The following is a 19,030-nucleotide window of genomic DNA, read 5'->3' as shown; positions in this document are numbered from 1 at the left end:
AAGTAATCTCATTCCAAGACAAAGACAGAAAGCATGTTGGAAAACATACATAGGGGGATAGAAGACACAGTTTATGTAGTTCCTGTCCACTATGGGAGGTCAGGAACCCCACCCAGTAATTTGCATATTGATAATTTAATTCACAGCAGCAGAAAATGATTGAAACAATCATCGTTGCAAAGTAAAAATGATGGTCTTGTGTTTTTTTAAGGGTTTTACGGCGCTTGCAACATTTAGGTAATATCAGCGCCAGTAAAAAGGAAGAAAATTGGATAGTGAAAAGATTCTAGATGTACAATTAAAAAGGACTTGAGGGAAAAAAGTACGACAAAGGGGAGTTGTTCAAATAAGGTACAGATGTAGATTCCAAGAGCACACCATCAATGTACTTAGTTTGAGATCACCTAAATGTCTCACCCATACACCAGCACAAGATCCCACTAAGAGGAATAGGTACATATCGAACGCCTTTTTTTTTGTTTACTTGGAATTTAGAAATGTAAATATTTATTGGCCTTTGCTGTTGGCTGAAGAAGGGTTTTGAGCCCGAAACGTTCCGAGTTTGGTATTTTGTTCTTTTTTGAAACTATATTCATTTTTGTTTATCACTTTTTACAGTCCACAACTTCCAGCAGCTTAGTATCAAACATCAGTTCAGAAATAAATATAAAGCACTATACGGAAATATTCTTAATTATTAATCTTGTTTTGTTTATTTAAAGCATTCAACTGGCTTAAATAGAAATCTATTTAGTTTTGGACACACTTGAAAGCCAACTAGTCAATGGCTTGATGACTGTTTTCTATACGTTCATCTCTCACGATTGAAGTCAAAATTTGATTTTTAAAATTTTAAAATGAATGTTTGGCGTTATGTTAGAAAATATATACTGTTTCTGTGTGGCTGTCTCAGGAAATTGGCGTCTTTTTATAATTTATAGTGCCATATAATATATATGTCAATGTTTGATTGTTTCATTAATTGTCTCAGAATTGATCGGCCAAGCGTGCTAGTTCTAGATTACTTTATGTATTTCACTGAAGGCTCCCAGTAGGCCCATTGAAATCCATCTCAATTACTCGTATTTTTGCACGTGGAATAAGTAATATAATGTAAGTTCAAGTTCTCCTTTTGTGCACAAGTGAATGTGTTAACATTTTATAGACTGAAGCGTCCATATGTATATGGCAGTGATTTCCCATTAATTAAATGACCTTGCTGTGGTATGCCTGTGGTGTTATACTGATTTGATTCTGTTATTTAATTGTCTTATCTCTAACTTTGACTGGCTTTAGTTCAATGGTAAGACAATGAATAAATGTGTCTTTTTGGAGGAAAGGAAATGATTATATGTAACCTGTATGTATGGACAGTGTGATTTGTTTTGGATGGAGTTGGTCAATGGAGAAAGAGATCGCTACTCGGAATAAAATATATGCCCTCAAAATTTTGAATCCTCTTTTGTCCACATACTGTGTCTGTCTGTTTGAGCAAATCATTTAATTTAACAGTACTAGTGCTTAGTGTTAGTTGCAATTGATGATTGATGCTGCAATATTTGTAGAATGTCCAGTAAGCTTGTTGGGTGATTGATTTTGTTCTACTAACGATGTCATACTTTATAGATAGTATGCAGATGACGTCACTCAGGCCTTTGTTATTGTTTTTGCCATCCGCGTTTGTGAGTTGTTCTCACTAAACTGTATTAACAAGACTATAAAAGTTCATGGTTACACAGAGTTTGTGTGTTGGTCCGTTATACTTCCGGATGGCAATGTTGTGAACTCCTTGGCCAAGCGCATTCTATCTATAGGCAGATTGATAGTAAATTGAGATATTGAAATCATACACAATATTAGTTTTTAGTTTTTACTGGTCAATAATAAAAGCTTGTCCAAATGTTTATTGTCATCAGTGATTTTATCAAATAATGACATAAATCATATCAGTTTACTGTTATGACCAATGCAACTGTTTGAGAGATACCGAAAAAAAAAATTATATATGGAACTAACAAAACCAAGAATAAATAAAGAAAATAAACTGCCAATGTGATAAGGCTAGGGCTATTGGTCAGTACTGACGAATAGCCACTCCGATATATGACTTAATATAGTAATAACTTTTATATTCAAGTGCACCAAAATATACAAGCACTTAAAATTAGATCCACATTTTGTGATATTTTAGGAAAACTATTAATCACAAGACTGTCAAATTTGCACTGATGTTTAGAAAGACAACTGATTTTTCAAATAAAAATAAAAAGTGATAGAGGCTGTTATTGATTCCCCACTATTCCAACATGTTACAAGACCATAAATATTCATATTTCCCCTACTGATAGGTTTTCACGGTGATTGCAACTTATGTAAGGTCATATCAGTGTCAGTAAAAAGGAAGAAAATGGGATCTAGTAAAAAGTTCTAGAATTACAATTAAAGTAGCCAAGAAAAAAGAAGAACACGCTATCAGTGTACTTATTTTGAGATTATCTAAATGTTTCATCCTGACACAAGCACAGGTCCCCCAGTGATGATAATGACAATTTGTCAGTCAAGCCCAAATCTAATGCAAATATAACATAGCTATTCATAGTTATTTAATATATTATTAGTCCTAAAGCACTTCTGATCATTAGACACATCCTGACCTTTTGCAAATATAATTTAATGAATTGTCATTTCCAATTAAACATTTTAGAGGCCTATAATGCTGTCTGAAGTATTGCAGTAAAAGTGAATTCTGAGTAAATGCCTTTCCACATGTCACAAATGTATGTGCTCTTTCTTTGTATGAGTTCTAATGTGTTGAAATAAATGTGAATTCTGAGTAAATGCCTTTCCACAAGTCACACATTTATATGGTTTTTCTCCCGTATGATTTCTGATGTGATATTGTAAATGTGAATTCTGAGCAAATTTCTTCCCACAAGTCACACATTTATATGGTTTGTCTCCTGTATGAGTTCTGATGTGTCGTTGTAATGATGTTTTCCATAAAAATGCCTTCCCACAAGCCACACATTTATATGACCTTTCTCCTGTATGAATTCTGATGTGTTGTTGTAAATCTGTATTCTTAAAAAATGTTTTTCCACAAGCCACACATTTAAATGGCCTTTCTCCTGTATGAGTTTTGATGTGACCGTGGAAAGATGAAATCCGAGTAAATACATTTCCACAAGTCACACATTTATATAGTTTTTCTCCAGTATGAGTTTTGATGTGTGTTTGTAATTCTAAATTGTGAATAAATGCCTTTCCACAAGTCACATATTTATAAGGTTTGTCTCCTGTGTGAATTCTGATGTGATTTTGTAAAGTTGTATTCCGACCAAAACCCTTTCCACAGATCTCACATTTATGTGGTTTTTCTCCTGTATGAGATCTGATGTGACGTTGTAAATCTGTACTCCGGAAAAATGCCTTTCCACAAATCACACATTTATGTGGTTTTTCACCCATATGAATTCTGATGTGTGCAACTAAATATGCTTTCGAAAAAAATGCTTTTCCACAAGTCAGACATATAAATGGTCTTTCTCCTGTATGAGAATTGATGTGACCACGTAACTGTGAATTCTGTTTAAATGCCTTTCCACAAGTCACACATTTATATGGCTTTTCTCCTTTATGAATGTTGATGTGTTGCTGTAATTTTGTATTACAGACAAACGCTTTTCCACAAGTCACACATTTATATGGCTTTTCTCCTTTATGAATGTTGATGTGTTGCTGTAATTTTGTATTACAGACAAACGCTTTTCCACAAGTCACACATTTATATGGCTTTTCTCCTTTATGAATGTTGATGTGTTGCTGTAATTTTGTATTACAGACAAACGCTTTTCCACAGGTCACACATTTATATGGCTTTTCTCCTTTATGAATGTTGATGTGTTGCTGTAATTTTGTATTACAGACAAACGCTTTTCCACAAGTCACACATTTATATGGCTTTTCTCCTTTATGAATGTTGATGTGTTGCTGTAATTTTGTATTACAGACAAACGCTTTTCCACAGGTCACACATTTATATGGCTTTTCTCCTTTATGAATGTTGATGTGTTGCTGTAATTTTGTATTACAGACAAACGCTTTTCCACAAGTCACACATTTATATGGCTTTTCTCCTTTATGAATGTTGATGTGTTGCTGTAATTTTGTATTACAGACAAACGCTTTTCCACAGGTCACACATTTATCTGTTGAACTCGTAAAATTTTGAGATTTTGTATCAACTTGAGAATCGTCTATTTCACTAAAATCAAATCTTTGATCTGGTCTATTGTGATTTGTGGAAAGATGTTCCAAAGTTGTATCATGAATGTTCTGGAAATCAGTGCCAGGCTCGTGCCATTCCACACAACTGTCTGTAGTTTCATCAACGTCAATTTCAATTTGGATGTCTTCATTCAAAGACTGGTCACAGCTGTCAACAACGTTGTTATCTGTAAAAATAGTGAAAGAGTATTCTTACCTCCACAAAACAATAACTTATAAAGCGATGAGTGAAAGAACTGAATATTTGTCTATTGTCAATATAAATAACAAATATGTTGATACACAACGCCTCGGTCCGGAAGGTACTAAATATGGATGAATTCAATTCAATTCAGTTCAAATATTTATTTACTGTCGGCATTTAAAAAAAAAATGTTTCATAACTAATTTAGTCAGGCTAATAGAAGCCTTTGACCGACCCAGGATGAACTGATAAAACAGCCAATATATCTGAAAAATGAATTTTAAAAGTGAAAATACATTTAAACATTTTTTTGTGTGACTTATTTAATGATTTTTCTAGCAGAAAATCTTCCTTTTTTTCATTAAAACTGTTTTTCAAATATTTAAATTAATTTTCAAAGAGGGTATGCCCTGTTTTCACCCATAGAAAGAGGGATGATTTTGACATCTGTTGAAGACTTTAAATCTGGCAACAGGATACCAATCTGGTAAACTCTTACTTTTTCTTATAAGGGAAATCCAGTTCTACCTTTGCAGTGTTTTTTTTTTTAGATCCTGACCCAATTTTGTGGCCAAATTAAATCCTCAAAAAGATTTTGAGTTGTGTGGCTGGTACCAAAAACCAACAGTGTTCATACTAGGTTCAAACTCAGACCATTTCAGTTATCATTTGGAAACGAACCCACATAAAGCATAAAAACCCGACCATAAAAACCCATTTCTCTTTGGGTGTGAAGAATTATACCCCACCCCACCCTCTCTCTTCCACAAAAAAAAAGTAAAAATGTCCAAAATGTACCTTTGGGACCAAACTGTTGCATATTGTTACATATCAGTATCAGATTGATTTTATAGGAAGAAAGTTGGTGGATGGATTGTTGGCCAAAGCAGGTGATTACAGTCAGAGGATTTACGAGTCTGAATAATAACAAAACAGTAAATGACAATCTGGAACATTCTCTAGCCTTATGGATGAAATTCCAAATAAATTATAAGAAATACCCTAGATAGAATGCTGCACAACGAGTTCCGTCAAGATGGGAAAATATTTCCTGAATGTCACGTCACCACTGGAGGGATACAGGAGATAAAGATAAAGGGAGGCAATCTGACTCATGAATGAACAAAGGACTGATTATTGTCAACACTTCTATTTTTAATTCTAGGACCACAAAAAGTCATAACTGGCCAATTGAATTGACATTGCATTGGATGTGTTTTCACAACCACCAAAATTGTACACAATAAACTAATCATGGACGACTGTGATATCATTCAGTGTTCCCAGATTGTCATTGGCTAATTATAGATTGGAAGGTATGGGAGAGCTAATAAACTGGAACTGTAGACATAAAAAACAAGATGTACATTGGGTATTTTTGTCACTATTGAACGCTGATTGCTGTAATAATACATTGTGTGTGTGTAAGAACATATGACTATTATTATATACAGTAAAGGAAAGAGGGAATGAATTGCATTGACACAACTTTGCCACTTTGATACCGCCCCCCCCCCCCCCCTTTCCAAAATTGGACAAATATTCAACCTCATCATTAAAATACCTTGTGCAGTCTTCCAGACCATAGCCGTGACCTCTGACCCCAAACCACTGGAAGAGACTGGCCCCTCACCAATTGTTTTATAACTCTGGTCTCCTTTGATGACATTGCAGGGTTCCTGAAAAAGGAAGTGAATACAGAATAAAATCAAAACAGTAAAACAGATACCACCAAGCTACAGGTTATTTAGACCTTTTCGGGTCAGTTATTTCTAGTGTCACCACAGTGTACAACAAAGAGGAACAGATATTCTTGGTGTATCGGGTTTTACCTCAAGATTGGTCTTGAATTGAGCATAACATTTCACTCTTTGTAAGGAATATAATATCAATTGAAACTCCCATCTGGTAACAAATTAAGGGTTTTATGGCACTGGGAAAAAAATTAGCTCATTTCAGCACCAGTAAAAAAGGAAGAAAATGGAATGTTAAAAAAAAATCTAGAATTGCAAGTTAAGGTAGCCAAGAAAAATAAAGACAAAGGGGAATTGGTTCAAATAGGGAACAGATGTAGATTCCAAGAGCACACCGTCAGTGTTTGAGATCATTTAAAATTCTCATCCAGACACCAGCTATGGATCCCAGTGAGGGGAATACACTCTGATGATGATAGAATTTATCCAAAACAGAAAACATAACATTTTTTTACTTTTTTAAAAAGTATCTGTCATGTAAAGAAATGGATCTTGGTGATTTTGCTGTGATCTATTCAGAAAATGTTGTCAGCTGAAATTGCGAATGAAAAGGTATATATCAAAGTTGGAAAACCACTGACACAAATATGCTTGTAACAAACAAAACAAAAACAACTGGTCAGTGTTAGGTCAATTCAAATTTTCAAAACATGTGACCAGTTATAAAGCAACATAATAAAATTGGTCACAAAATGACGAGTAAAGAAAAAAAATGACAAAGATTTCAATTCTTTTTATTAACACTGAAATTGATAGACTCCTATGATCAGTCTCTATTAATCTCTTAGTCTTAGTTGTAATCATCTACCTCATCATCATTATCATCTGCCTCATCGTCATCATCATTATCATCTACCTCATCGTCATCATTATCATCTACCTCATCGTCATCATCATTATCATCTACCTCATCGTCATCATCATTATCATCACTCTCAACGTCATCATCATTATCATCTACCTCATCGTCATCATCATTATCATCTACCTCATCGTCATCATCATTATGATCACTCTCATCGTCATTGTCATCAATATCTTCTTCATCATGACAATAAATTAAAAGAAAGAATATTATCTCACCTGGCATGGTGTCCCCAGTGATGACGTCACAGAAGAAAGATTGGTTGTTATTGTGTCTTCGAGTTTAATTTTATCACCGACGTCAATGCTCTCTGAGCCTTCATCTTCTAGTTCAACATGGACATCATTGAATTGTGTAAAAGTGTGGGAAGAGTTCTCTGCCTTGATTTCTTTTTGAAGTAGAAACTTTACATCAGAGAACTGTGAATAATTGTGGGAAGACTTTTCCACCTCAATGTCTTCACCTTCAAGTCTAACACTGACATCACTGATTTGTAGATAATTGTAAGAAGAGTTCTCTGCCTTGCTGTCTTCACCTTCAAGTCTAACACTGACATCACTGATTTGTAGATAATTGTAAGAAGAGTTCTCTGCCTTGCTGTCTTCACCTTCAAGTTTAACACTGACATCACTGATTTGTAGATAATTGTGAGAAGAGTTCTCTGCCTTGCTGTCTTCACCTTCAAGTTTAACACTGACATCACTGATTTGTAGATAATTGTAAGAAGAGTTCTCTGCCTTGCTGTCTTCACCTTCAAGTTTAACACTGACATCACTGATTTGTAGATAATTGTGAGAAGAGTTCTCTGCCTTGCCGTCTTCATCTTCAAGTCTAACACTGACATCACTGATTTGTGAATGAGCGAGGGAAGAACTCTCTGGTTTGATGTCTTTACCTTCAATTTTAACATTGACTTGTATGGACTGTGGGTCAGACTGGTATTTTTTCATCTTCTACCAATTCAAGTTTAATATCAATATCAGAAGACTGGCATAAGGTTTCTGATGATATTTTAGTCTCCATTAGATCTTCAAGGGCGTCAGTAAATGATGGAATGGAATCCTCTGTCGCTACAACATCTTCCAATCCGACAGTTGAATGTGATGTCTTCGAGCTTGTTAAATCTTCTAGTGAAAGCCTCTCCAGTTTGTCTGTTCAATTTTATAAGACCTTTCCTTCCATCGCTACTTCTCTCGACAGAATATAAGGATAGACACTGGAAAAAATAAAAACACACAAGAAATATTTGAGAAAATGGAAAAGACGTCAAAGAGTGCTTGTTTTGTTGTTATGCTAGTCTGATGGTGCTTGTTATCTAGTCTGATGGTGCTTGTTATGCTCGTCTGATGGTGCTTGTTATGCTAGTCTGATGGTGCTTGTTATGCTAGTCTGATGGTGCTTGTTATGCTAGTCTGATGGTGCTTTAGCAGAGACGCCAACTTTAAATTAAGCTCACAGGAATTTCAGACACTACTCAGAGGAATTTCAATGCTGAAAGAGGAATTTCCGTACACAAGAAAAGGCATTGGGATGGTATTTGGCATTGTGTTTACATATTGTATAGTTCTAAAAAGATAACTTTTTAGAACTAAACTATGGTATTTAAACACATTGCCAAATACAATCCCAAAGTTTACTTATTTCAAATGAAGTAAAGCTCCAAAACCTAATACTAATGGCAGTGGTTGTAGTAGTGGTGGGTAGTGATGATGATGTGGTGGTGGTGGTGGTGGTGGTTGTAGTAGTGGTGGGTAGTGATGATGAGGTGGTGGTGGTGGTGGTGTGGTAGTAGTAGTAGTAGTGGTGATGATGATGTCATAATTGTTGTTGTAGTAGTAGAGGTAGTGATGATGATGTGGTGGTGGTGGTGATGGTTGTAGTAGTAGTAGTAGTGGTAGTGGTGATGATGTGGTGGTGGTAGTTTTAGTAAAAGTGGTAGTGATGATGATGAGATGGTGTTGGTGGTTGTGTAGTGATGATGATGTGGTGGTGGTGGTTGTAGTAGTAGTAGTAGTGGTGTGGTGATGTGGTGGTAGTAGTTTTAGTGAAAGTGGTAGTGATGATGATGAGATGGTGTTGGTGGTTGTAGTAGTAGTGGTATTGATGATGATGATATGGTGGTGGTGGTTGTAGTAATAGTCTGTCATCTGCATTTTTTGCCAAACTGGGACCTATAATTTGCCAAAATTTGCCCAAAAAAACACAAAATTTGCCAAAAAATTTGCCGAGGAGAACTAAGCGTTTGAGTAAAAATTAACACGCGATACAGAAAAAAAATATATATAAGACGATTTATTACATTTATTAATTTACACAATAGCGTTGTTACAAAGATTTTAAAGGATCATTATCCGTAGAGAGTAGCTTCCCTTGGTTTGGGCCCAGGAAAAGCTGCAACATTTCTCAAGTTTCGTACTTTTTTTTTTTCGTTATTTTGTTTTCACTTCTTTTTCCCCAAAAAATTTGCCACACGATTTGCCAATTTTGGGAAATTTGCCAAAATTTGCGGATCGCCCTGATATTTGCGGCCGCAAAAAATGCAGATGACAGAATAGTGGTAGTGATGATGTGGGACTGGTGGTTGTAGCTGTAGTTGTAGTGATGATCATGTGGTGGTGGTCGTTGTAGTAGTGTTAGTTAAGAGGATAATAATAATAATAATAATAATAAATGGCATTTATATAGCGCTTTACCCCGTTGTCACAGGCTCTAAGCGCTTTACAGTGATATAAAACAAAACATATTACAGTGAGACAAGTGTGAAGGAAACGTGATACGAATTCAATTTAACAACAACAAAATATGAAAATAATATTGCAACATTATGACGTAAAAAGATAAAACTTTAAGCGAGATTTGAACGTTGTCAACGAATCCGAGCATCTCACGTGTGACGGGAGAGAGTTCCAAAAATGGGGGGCCGAAAATTGAAAAGACTGTTCACCTATTTTACGCAATGGCTTAGGTTTGACAAGGATTTATTGGTCATTGCTTGACCTCAAGTTTCTATTGGGGACATATATGTTTAGAAGGTCTTTAATATAGGAAGGACTGTTCGTGCTCAGGGATTTGTAGACAACAGTACAAATCTTATAGGCAACTCTTTTTTCAACAGGAAGCCAATGTAACTCACGGAGAAGAAGAGTTGCTGACGGGTATTTTTTGTTATTGCGTACAATGAGCCTGGCTGCGTTATTTTGAGCAACCTGAAGTTTGCTAATTTTGTCTTTAGCTAAATTCGCCCAAAGGGAGTTACAATAGTCCAATTTAGATAAAACCAGGGAATTAATTAAAAGTTCTGTTATATAGTTCGGTATTATATTACGAATTTTGCTTATTTTTTTTTATTTCTATGTACATAGATTGTATGGTGTTATTCACGTGGCTTGTCATGGAAAGATCTTTATCAATGATGACGCCAAGGTTTTTTGCTTTATTTGAAAATTCTATTGTGCTATTTCCGAGAGTAATATGTGATTTATTTGCCTGTTTAAGGATACTCGGCCTTCCACACATTAAAATCTCAGTTTTACTATCATTTAATTTTAACTTATTGTGGTACATCCAAGATTTAATCTCATTAAAACAGCTCGTAATTCGTTGTATTAAGAACTGTAAATTACTAAGGGGTGCTGAATCATATATTTGCGTATCATCTGCATAACGGTGACGGTCCTTGTTTGGAATGGCGCATGTTTGTCAAGCGTTTCGATGAGACAACTATTCCACTGGTCTGGAGAAATCATTGAATTTTTAGTAAGTTTTGTTTCTAAATCGCCTCTGAAATTGTCCAAATTAATGCCTTTAATGTTTCTGGTTGATGTGGTGATGGTTTCTTGGCATGGTTTTGAAACGTCAAGATTGAAAGAAATGAGGGAGTGGTCCGAAAAGGGGAGATAATCTACGGTGGCGTTGGTTTTTTGGAACTCTGAATTTTCTACAATTACCCAATCTAAAATATGACCAGCAGAGTGGGTTGGCGTTGTTACGATCTGGCACATGTTGTTCTCCGATAATGACTCGTGCAATTTAGCGGTGTCTGTGACGTTGTCGAAGTGAAAATTAAAGTCGCCGAGTATAATTGAATGGCCAGGACGCGTGTGTTGCAAAGTTAGCATCTCGTTGATTTCCTTCCTAACATCAGGTAATTTTATTTTATTTTTCTTGTTTGGATGTGGTAGTATTGGATGTAGTAGTAGTGGTGGTAATGATGATTATGTGGTGGTTGTAACAGGTGTGGTAGTGATGATGATGTGGTGGTGGTGGTGATGGTTGTAATGGTAGTGATAATGATGTGGTGGTGGTGGTGGTTGAAGTAGTTGTGGTAGTGATGATGTGGTGGTGGTGGTTGTAGTTGTGTGCTAGTGATGATGATGTAGTGGTTATGGTTGTAGTAGTGGTAGTGATGCTGATGTAGTAGTAGTGGTAGTATGATTTAGTGGTGGTGGTGGTTGTAGTAGTGGTAGTGAAGTCGTGATGGTGGTAGTAGGAGTGGCATTGATGATGATGTGGTTGGAGGGGAGAGGGTACCCTTGGAACAATTTTACCTCACCGGAATTTGACGGAAGTTTCCCGGAGCAGAGAATTTTTTGCACCAGATCGGATTATTTTCTGTGAAACTGGAGGTTTGGCATCACTGGTTTTAGCACTGACAGGTCGTGTAAACATCGTGTGTCTTTCATCAGTCTTTGTTCTTTTCATCTTGAAAAGGCTAGAGGCGTCTACTCATCCATTTCTAAAGACCATGTCTGGGAATAATCAAATCTCTCATTGAAAACTATCAATAACAAGATGATGGCCCAAATTTCAATTCCCCAGAACCTTTTTTTTTCCAGGCTCACCAGATTAATTATACAAAACATACAAAACAGATAATTTTAAAAAACAAAAAAAATAGACCCACGTTTCCCAAACGTAAATGTTTGTTTTGATTGTTTTGGAGGTCTAACAGTACTTGGAACACACTTGGGTCGTTTAAGTGCCAGAAAAAGTAAGATGACATGCTTGGTTAAAAGGAGGAACAGAAGTCGATGATGGAAGAAATGTACAAGTACATGCCTCTGTATCAGTCAGAGACATAAATAGTGGCCTCCCTTGGATCTTTGCCGGAAATGAAAAATATATATATATATCTACTTTTACAAGCAATATCTAATACAGTCCACTTCGGGTAATCGCAACACCTTGGGATCAACAAAAATGTTGCGTTTAATCAAATTTGCAATTAACTGATGTTGAGTTTCCTGTCCACAATTGCAACATTTTCCCCCTGAGTTTACATGGCCTTGACCGTCCATGGCTGCAAGACGCAAAATAATAATAATATAATGATAATAATAATAATAATAATAATAATAATAATAATAATAATAATAATAATAATAATAATAATAATAATAATAATAATAATGAAGTTCATTTATAATGCGCCCCCCAATCCTCTATACAATAAAATTCTAGGTGCAACATAACAAAACATTTATTGAAAGTGGACCTGTAAATGAGCTCTATAAAAATTTGACTGCAACTCTTCCACAAATGGAAAATTCAAATTTTAAAATAAATAAGGGCATCATTAGAGAAGAAGGTGATAAAATACAATACATTAAAATGGTGGGTCTTATTACTAACTGGAAGTATGAGTGCCATTGATTTGATGTAGAAGGAATGCTAAATAAGCATGTCATTCATATAATAATATAAGAGAAAAAAAAGTAAATACGGATTCAACATGAACCATGAACAGCAAGCACGCTTGAGCAAAACAATGGCATAAAACTTATTTGCACAGGAATTAATTACTTACCACTATTGTTCCTTATAATTATTTACCCAATCAGTCAATAAACGATCAACCAGTTTGTTTACAACAAAAGGCAACCGAGATGTAGCCCGAATCAGTGGCAATCATTTACCTTTTGATTTAAAAGTGTTTACATAACATACTTCCAGCATTGCCGTTTTACTTTTTCATAAGGCGTCCGTTTTCATAATTTTACTTTCCACCATATTAAATGTGTTCAATATTGGCTTAGACGAAACAGTGAAATTTATCGCTTGGCTACTCAATTAAAATTGGCTACCTTTGGGACCACGACAGGTTTGGAAAGCAAAAAAAATAATTTCACGAAGGCCATGTAAAAATACACAGGGATGTGTTCAGACAAAGCAAATCTAAAAAGAGTTGCTTAACCTGAGCAATATTATATCGACCATGAGATTTTTTCTTTCTTTGTTTCCCTTCTTTTTCCTATTTAAATTTGACGAATTGGCTGATTTAAGTTAACTGACTGAGAAGTTACAGGTCTAGACAACTGCAAATACAGAATGAAGCCAAACAGAGCACTCCAGTACCTACTACTCAGCGGCATGGCATGCTTACAGTATAAAGTGGTGCCAGACGAAAATGACTTACACATGCTACATGTGTAAATATAAAAGAAAGAAAAAAAACTTACATACTTGTAAAGTAAATTTGCATGGTGATGTTTCTATTCCTGCAAATCTTTTCAATAGTTTGTTTATATAAATCACAAACGAATATATTGATTGGAGTTTGGACACTGAGGGAAATGGCTAAAGGGACACATGCAGACATTGAATGTCAATCGAACAAAGGGTCATTTCAAAACTTACAAAGCGTAAGAATGTAAACAGCCCATTGCCTATTAAAAGAGTACTGTAGTTACGTCATGAAACAGCCCCATTCCACTTCGGAAATCAAACATGACACCATACAAGATCTCTCTCTCTCTCTCTCCCTCTCTCTCTCTCTCTCTCTCTCTCTCTCTCTCTCTATCTATCTATCTCTCTCTCTCTCTCTCATCTATCTATCTATCTATCTACCTATCTGTGTGTGTGTGTGTGTGTGTGTGTGTATGTGAGATGAACGCGCACGCACACACACACACAAAGTCAAACACGCATATTCACGCGAAGATCATGCATTTAGCATATAGCATCACTATCAAGAAATGTTTGACTTAACTCGTTTACATTCCTTCATATCAATTTTTGCAACAATAATAATAATAATAATAATGATGATGATGATGATGATGATGGTGATGATGATGATGATGATGATGATAATAATGATAATAATAATAATAATAATAATAATAATAATAATAATAATAATAATAATAATAATAATAATAATAATAATAATAATAATAAAAAAATAATAATAATAATAATAATAATAATAATAATAATAATAATAATAATAATAATAATAATAATAATAATAATAATAATAATAATAAAAAATTAATATATACAATAATCACGACACAGAGAGAGAAACAAATGAACTTGTTAATAATCGTTATTTCGATAATAATAAAGATGGTCGAAGTTACCATACTATGACTAGGACGTAAATGACCAACATTAGCTATTTTTCCCCAGTCCAACAGAGTTGGAGCAAAAATTTCTCTGCACCTGAGGCGGGTTTTTTCTCGTATGTGAAGATGGTAAAAATTCGAGCCAGGTATTCAATGTGGCAACATTATAGTACATTATAGTAATAGCCTTAAATGGTGCCAGCAAAAATCCGCTCCTTGCAATCGTTTGAGTGGGGAAATCCAGTCACTCGCTCAGCCATGGTACACAGTCGCTGACAGTCATCAACGGACTGTGAATCGGGAGAAAAGCGTGGATAGAAGGCGTTGTGACAGAAAGGGAGTCTGTTTCGCACTGTTGATAAAAGGCGATATATACCATTTCTCAGTTTTATATATTTTACATGGATGTGGTGCCAGGCACCATTTGAACCAATAGAGCCACGCCCCTGCTACTACTACTACTGCAAATAACAGAAATGAACGATATCTATTATTTGCAGTAGTTCTACTGCAAATGACGAAAAGAAACGCTATCTGAATATTTGCAGTACTAGAGTGTACTACCGCAAATCATGGAAATCACCATTTACAGTACTAGGTTGGCCACATGCATTGAACTTAAGTTTTTTTTTTTTGGTCAGACCCATATGAGCATGGGAACACTAATACGACGGGTGCAGTGTCAGTGGCAGTGTCCAAGTCCAGTATCCTTGCCTTATCAGTTCAGCAAGACCATATCAATATCAAGAAAATCGAACAAGTTCAGTGGGCAGCTTCGAGGTTTGTCACGAACAATTACTTGCGCGAACCGGGATGTTTTACTGAGGTCCTGAAATTGTTGCAGTGGAAAACACTGGGAAGTAGGCGTAGGCGAGTAGGCTGCGGCTGTGAGGCTGAGTAACGTGTAGGCGGAAAGAGAAAAGCCTCCAACAAAATTAGCCGTAGGCGAGTAGGAGTAGGATAAAAATACATATTCTTTCGAAAATCCTTAAATCCGTACAACTTACCCATGTGTATTAAACAACAATATTGGTTCCCACAACATTTAGGAGACTTTTATTTATAAAATAAAACAAATTGTTAGGGTCAATTTTTTTTTCCTTTTTTTTTTTTAAGTTTCGTCACTGATTGGGATGCTTATACTTAATCAGTAGTCGGTTAGTCAGGTAGTTTGAGCAGTAGTCTGCTCTTCCTCTCAGTCTCGTTTCGCAATTTTCGCATTTTGAATTGATTTTTTCTACCAATTTTGACTGTCTTCCTCGGGGTATTGGAGACTCAAGCATATACCACCATGTCATTAATATATTCCGTTCCTACTTTGAGGAATCCACTGGCCCAGGTGACCATTCGTCTCCTACTTTGAGGAATCCACTGGCCCAGGTGACCATTTGTCTCCTACTTTAAGGAATCCACTGGCCCAGGTGGCCATTCGTCTCCTACTTTGAGGAATACACTGGCCGAGATGACCATTGGTCTCCGAGGAATCCACTGGCCCAGATGACCATTGGTCTCCTACTTTGAGGAATCCACTGGCCCAGGTGACCATTTGTCTCCTACTTTGAGGAATCCACTGCCCAGATGACCATTGGTCTCCGAGGAATCCACTGGCCCAGATGACCATTGGTCTCCTACTTTGAGGAATCCACTGGCCCAGGTGACCATTTGTCTCCTACTTTGAGGAATCCACTGCCCAGATGACCATTGGTCTCCGAGGAATCCACTGGCCCAGGTGACCATTCGTCTCCTACTTTGAGGAATCCACTGGCCCAGGTGACCATTTGTCTCCTACTTTGAGGAATCCCCTGGCCCAGATGACCATTTGTCTCCTACTTTGAGGAATCCACTGGCCCAGGTGACCATTCGTCTCCTACTTTGAGGAATCCACTGGCCCAGATGACCATTGGTCTCCGAGGAATCCACTGGCCCAGATGACCATTGGTCTCCTACTTTGAGGAATCCACTGGCCCAGATGACCATTGGTCTACTTTGAGGAATCCACTGGCCCAGATGACCATTCATCTCCTACTTTGAGGAATCCACTGGCCCAGATGACCATTGGTCTCCTACTTTGAGGAATCCACTGGCCCAGATGACAATTGGTCTACTTTGAGGAATCCACTGGCCCAGATGACCATTCATCTCCTACTTTGAGGAATCCACTGGCCCAGATGACCATTGGTCTACTTTGAGGAATCCACTGGCCCAGATGACCATTCGTCTCCTACTTTGAGGAATCCACTGGCCCAGATGACCATTGGTCTCCTACTTTGAGGAATCCACTGGCCCAAATGACCATTCGTCTCCTACATTGAGGAATCCACTGGCCCAGGTGACCATTGGTCTACTTTGAGGAATCCACTGGCCCAGGTGACAATTGGTCTCCTACTTTGAGGAATCCACTGGCCCAGATGACCACTGGTCTCCTACTTTGAGGAATCCACTGGCCCAGGTGACCATTCGTCTCCTACTTTGAGGAAACCACTGGCCCAGGTGACCATTGGTCTACTTTGAGGAATCCACTGGCCCAGATGACCATTGGTCTACTTTGAGGAATACACTGGCCCAGATGACTATTCGTCTCCTACTTTGAGGAATCCACTGGCCCAGATGACCATTGGTCTTCTACTTTGAGGAATCCACTGCCCAGATGACCATTGGTCTCCTACTTTGAGGAATCCACTGGCCCAGGTGACCATTGGTCTACTACTTTGAGGAATCCACTGGCCCAGATGACCATTCGTCTCCTACTTTGAGGAATCCACTGGCCCAGATGACCATTGGTCTCCTACTTTGAGGAATCCACTGGCCCAAATGACCATTCGTCTCCTACATTGAGGAATCCACTGGCCCAGGTGACCATTGGTCTACTTTGAGGAATCCACTGGCCCAGGTGACAATTGGTCTCCTACTTTGAGGAATCCACTGGCCCAGATGACCACTGGTCTCTACTTTGAGGAATCCACTGGCCCAGATGACCATTGGTCTTCTACTTTGAGGAATCCACTGGCCCAGATGACCATTGGTCTCCTACTTTGAGGAATCCACTGGCCCAGGTGACCATTGGTCTACTACTTTGAGGAATCCACTGGCCCAGGTGACCATTCGTCTCCTACTTTGAGGAAACCACTGGCCCAGGTGACCATTGGTCTACTTTGAGGAATCCACTGGCCCAGATGACCATTGGTCTACTTTGAGGAATACACTGGCCCAGATGACTATTCGTCTCCTACTTTGAGGAATCCACTGGCCCAGATGACCACTGGTCTCTACTTTGAGGAATCCACTGGCCCAGATGACCATTGGTCTCCTACTTTGAGGAATCCACTGGCCCAGGTGACCATTGGTCTACTACTTTGAGGAATCCACTGGCCCAGATGACCATTCGTCTCCTACTTTGAGGAATCCACTGGCCCAGGTGACCATTGGTCTACTACTTTGAGGAATCCACTGGCCCAGGTGACCATTCTTCTCCTACTTTGAGGAATCCACTGGCCCAGGTGACCATTGGTCTCCTACTTTGAGGAATCCACTGGCCCAGATGACCATTGGTCTCCTACTTTGAGGAATCCACTGGCCCAGGTGACCATTCGTCTCCTACTTTGAGGAATCCACTGGCCCAGGTGACCATTCGTCTCCTACTTTGAGGAATCCACTGGCCCAGATGACTATTCGTCTCCTACTTTGAGGAATCCACTGGCCCAGATGACCATTGGTCTCCTACTTTGAGGAAACCACTGGCCCAGGTGACCATTGGTCTACTACTTTGAGGAATCCACTGGCCCAGGTGACCATTCGTCTCCTACTTTGAGGAATCCACTGGCCCAGGTGACCATTGGTCTACTACTTTGAGGAATCCACTGGCCCAGGTGACCATTCGTCTCCTACTTTGAGGAATCCACTGGCCCAGGTGACCATTGGTCTCCTACTTTGAGGAATCCACTGGCCCAGATGACCATTGGTCTCCTACTTTGAGGAATCCACTGGCCCAGGTGACCATTCGTCTCCTACTTTGAGGAATCCACTGGCCCAGGTGACCATTGGTCTACTTTGAGGAATCCACTGGCCCAGATGACTATTCGTCTCCTACTTTGAGGAATCCACTGGCCCAGATGACCATTGGTCTCCTACTTTGAGGAATCCACTGGCCCAGATGACCATTGGTCTCCTACTTTGAGGAATCCACTGGCCCAGGTGACCATTCGTCTACTACTTTGAGGAATCCACTGGCCAAGATAACCATTGGTCTCCTTCTTTGAGGAATCCACTGGCCCAGATGACCATTCGTCTCCTACTTTGAGGAATCCACTGGCCCAGGTGACCATTGGTCTGCTACTTTGAGGAATCCACTGGCCCAGATGACCACTGGTCTCCTATTTTGAGGAATCCACTGGCCCAGATGACCATTGGTCTCCGAGGAATCCACTGGCCCAGATGACCATTGGTCTCCTACTTTGAGGAATCCACTGGCTGATGACCATTGGTCTACTTTGAGGAATCCACTGGCCCAGATGACCATTCATCTCCTACTTTGAGGAATCCACTAGCCCAGATGACCATTGGTCTCCTACTTTGAGGAATCCATTGGCCCAGA

The 19,030-nt window shown here is 38.2% G+C and overlaps 1 protein-coding gene across 1 annotated transcript; it reads right to left on the bottom strand.

The window, feature by feature from the left end:
- Positions 1 to 1,860: 1,860 nt before the first annotated feature.
- On the bottom strand, positions 1,861 to 9,443 carry LOC144958010 (uncharacterized). Its single transcript, XM_078889599.1, has 4 exons — positions 9,390 to 9,443; positions 7,309 to 8,306; positions 6,036 to 6,150; positions 1,861 to 4,454 (listed from the first exon to the last, which is right to left on the bottom strand). The coding sequence occupies exons 2-4, from the start codon at positions 8,038 to 8,040 to the stop codon at positions 2,770 to 2,772; spliced, it is 2,532 nt and encodes an 843-aa protein (XP_078745725.1). The 5' UTR covers positions 8,041 to 8,306; positions 9,390 to 9,443; the 3' UTR covers positions 1,861 to 2,769.
- Positions 9,444 to 19,030: the final 9,587 nt, after the last annotated feature.

Source organism: Berghia stephanieae, chromosome 12, assembly GCF_034508935.2.
Source record: "Berghia stephanieae isolate SIO BIC M18660-M18661 chromosome 12, UCSD_Bste_1.3, whole genome shotgun sequence".
Taxonomy (NCBI): Eukaryota; Metazoa; Mollusca; class Gastropoda; order Nudibranchia; family Aeolidiidae; genus Berghia; species Berghia stephanieae.
This window is presented reverse-complemented; position numbering and strand designations above follow the sequence as displayed.

What these genes read in the sequence shown, in the direction of transcription:
- LOC144958010 (XM_078889599.1), bottom strand. Translation starts at nt 8,040, where the DNA reads ATGAAAAAATACCAGTCTGACCCACAGTCCATACAAGTCAATGTTAAA. An exon ending in CACTGGGGACACCATGCCAG is followed by an intron (nt 6,151 to 7,308) that starts GTGAGATAATAT and finishes TTCCTTTTTCAG; the next exon opens with GAACCCTGCAATGTCATCAA. An exon ending in GGTCTGGAAGACTGCACAAG is followed by an intron (nt 4,455 to 6,035) that starts GTATTTTAATGA and finishes CTATTTTTACAG; the next exon opens with ATAACAACGTTGTTGACAGC.